Source organism: Octopus bimaculoides, chromosome 25 (genome assembly GCF_001194135.2).
Source record: "Octopus bimaculoides isolate UCB-OBI-ISO-001 chromosome 25, ASM119413v2, whole genome shotgun sequence".
Classification (NCBI taxonomy): Eukaryota; Metazoa; Mollusca; class Cephalopoda; order Octopoda; family Octopodidae; genus Octopus; species Octopus bimaculoides.
This window is the reverse complement of record NC_069005.1, coordinates 25,929,510-25,931,372: the sequence shown is the minus strand read 5'-3', so window position 1 is coordinate 25,931,372 and position 1,863 is coordinate 25,929,510. Positions and strand designations below refer to the sequence as shown.

Genomic DNA, 1,863 nt, shown 5'->3' with positions numbered 1-1,863 from the left:
TTATATATATATATATATATATATATACTTTTTACTTGTTTCAGTCATTTGACTGCGGCCATGCTGGAGCACTGCCTTTAGTCTAGCAAATTGACCCCAGGACTTATTCTTTGTAAACCTAATACTTATTCTATCGGTCTCTTTTGCCGAACTGCTAAGTTACGGGGACGTAAACACATCACCATCGGTTGTCAAGCGATGTTGGGGAGACAAATACAGACACACAAACACATATATATAAGGATTTACTTTTCGTAATGATATAAAAAACCAAGGCTGTGTGCATAATATAGAACATTTATAAACAGAAGGTCTTACAGCTGTTTCCAGGGTATTTATTATATCCCTTCATCGGAGACGGTGTGAGAGAATGGTTGGACCCCTTATTCGCATAATCACTGAACCTAGAGCTTAACTATGGTCTATCCATAGCACTTACTCAGCATTACCTGAAATCTCTGGATGCTAAACAGTGATGATGATGATCTGAACATGGGAAATATTTACCTTGCTCAGAAACTGGCAACAGTAAGGACACATCCAGCCATAAAAATTTGCCTTAACCCCTTTTGATACCAACCTGGCTGAAACTACCTCCAGCTCTGTAGTACAAATGTCTTGTTTTCAAAAGTTCTGAATTAAAATCTTCCACCAAACCTTAATCACAATTTATGTTCCTAACACTAGTTAAATGATAACTAAGTCATTTTACTAAATTCTTTGTTATATTTAAAATTAATTGCAAGAAACAGAGCATCTCAACAGAAGTACGGTAACAAAAGGGTTAATGTTACCATGATATTTTTAACCCTCTTGATACCAATTCAGCTGAAACCAGCTCTGGTTCTGTAGTACAAATGTCTTGTTTTCATAAGTTTTGAACTAAAATCTTCCACCAAACCTTAGTCACAATTTATGTTCCTAACACCTGCTTAAATGATAACTAAGTTATTTTACTAAATACTTCGTTATATTTAAAATTAATTGAAAGAAACACAGAGCATCTCAACAGAAATATGGTAACAAAAGGGTTAATTGAACTCTGCTAGTTCATGCAAGCATGGAAAAATGGATGTTAAAATGACAAAGATGAACACTGATATATACACACACACACACACATCATTGCCATTCAAATATGAAGAAAAATTAACGATGTAAAAACGTGAGTTAAGTTTACCTGGATAATCGCTGTGTGACCCTTCGTAAAGCATCCTGCTTTCTCACTCTGTGGGCCTTACTTGCCCTTTCTGCCAGTTCCAGAGCAATTCGGTCCCGCTTAGGTAATTCAGGTATCTAAAACAACGAATTGATAATAAACATGTAAAGTTTAGCATAAACGCACATTTAACCCATTAGCATTCAGTTTACTCTACCAAATATAATGCCACATCACTTTGAATTAATCATGCACTGCTTTGCAGCTTTAAGATTTTGATGAGAAGATTGTTTATGCTAAGAATGACATCACAAAGTATACATAAGAGGTCGAATCTGACCAGTTTGAACATGAAACAGGTAGAATATTTGGGCTGGATATGACTGGTTTAAATGCTAAAGGGTTAAAAGTGAAACCAAAACAGTATTAACATAAAGGGTTTTCAACAATATTCTAATCCCAAATTTTGTTTGTTTCCTCCATGTTTTGAATCCCATTTTACCCTTCTTTCTGCTACAATAATGAAAATAGTGATCACCACACACACGTGTGTGTGTATGTGTCTCGTGGATATCTTTGGACTGTGCTATGTTTCCGATGAAGAGCTCTGCTCGAAACGTCAAATTCTCTTTCTTTCCTTTCCCGAGCGTCCAGTAACACAAACTGTATCACGTTGTCGTGTTGTTGTTTTTTGCCGTTTTTCT

At 35.7% G+C, this 1,863-nt stretch overlaps 1 protein-coding gene across 1 annotated transcript in view; it reads right to left on the bottom strand.

Moving 5' to 3' along the window:
* Positions 1-1,863, bottom strand: part of LOC106878840 (splicing factor ESS-2 homolog) — an 11,737-nt gene that overhangs the window by 850 nt on the left and 9,024 nt on the right. The window contains exon 7 of the mRNA XM_014928180.2: positions 1,181-1,296. Coding sequence (XP_014783666.1) covers positions 1,181-1,296 — 116 coding nt within the window. The remainder of the gene's footprint in view (positions 1-1,180; positions 1,297-1,863) is intronic.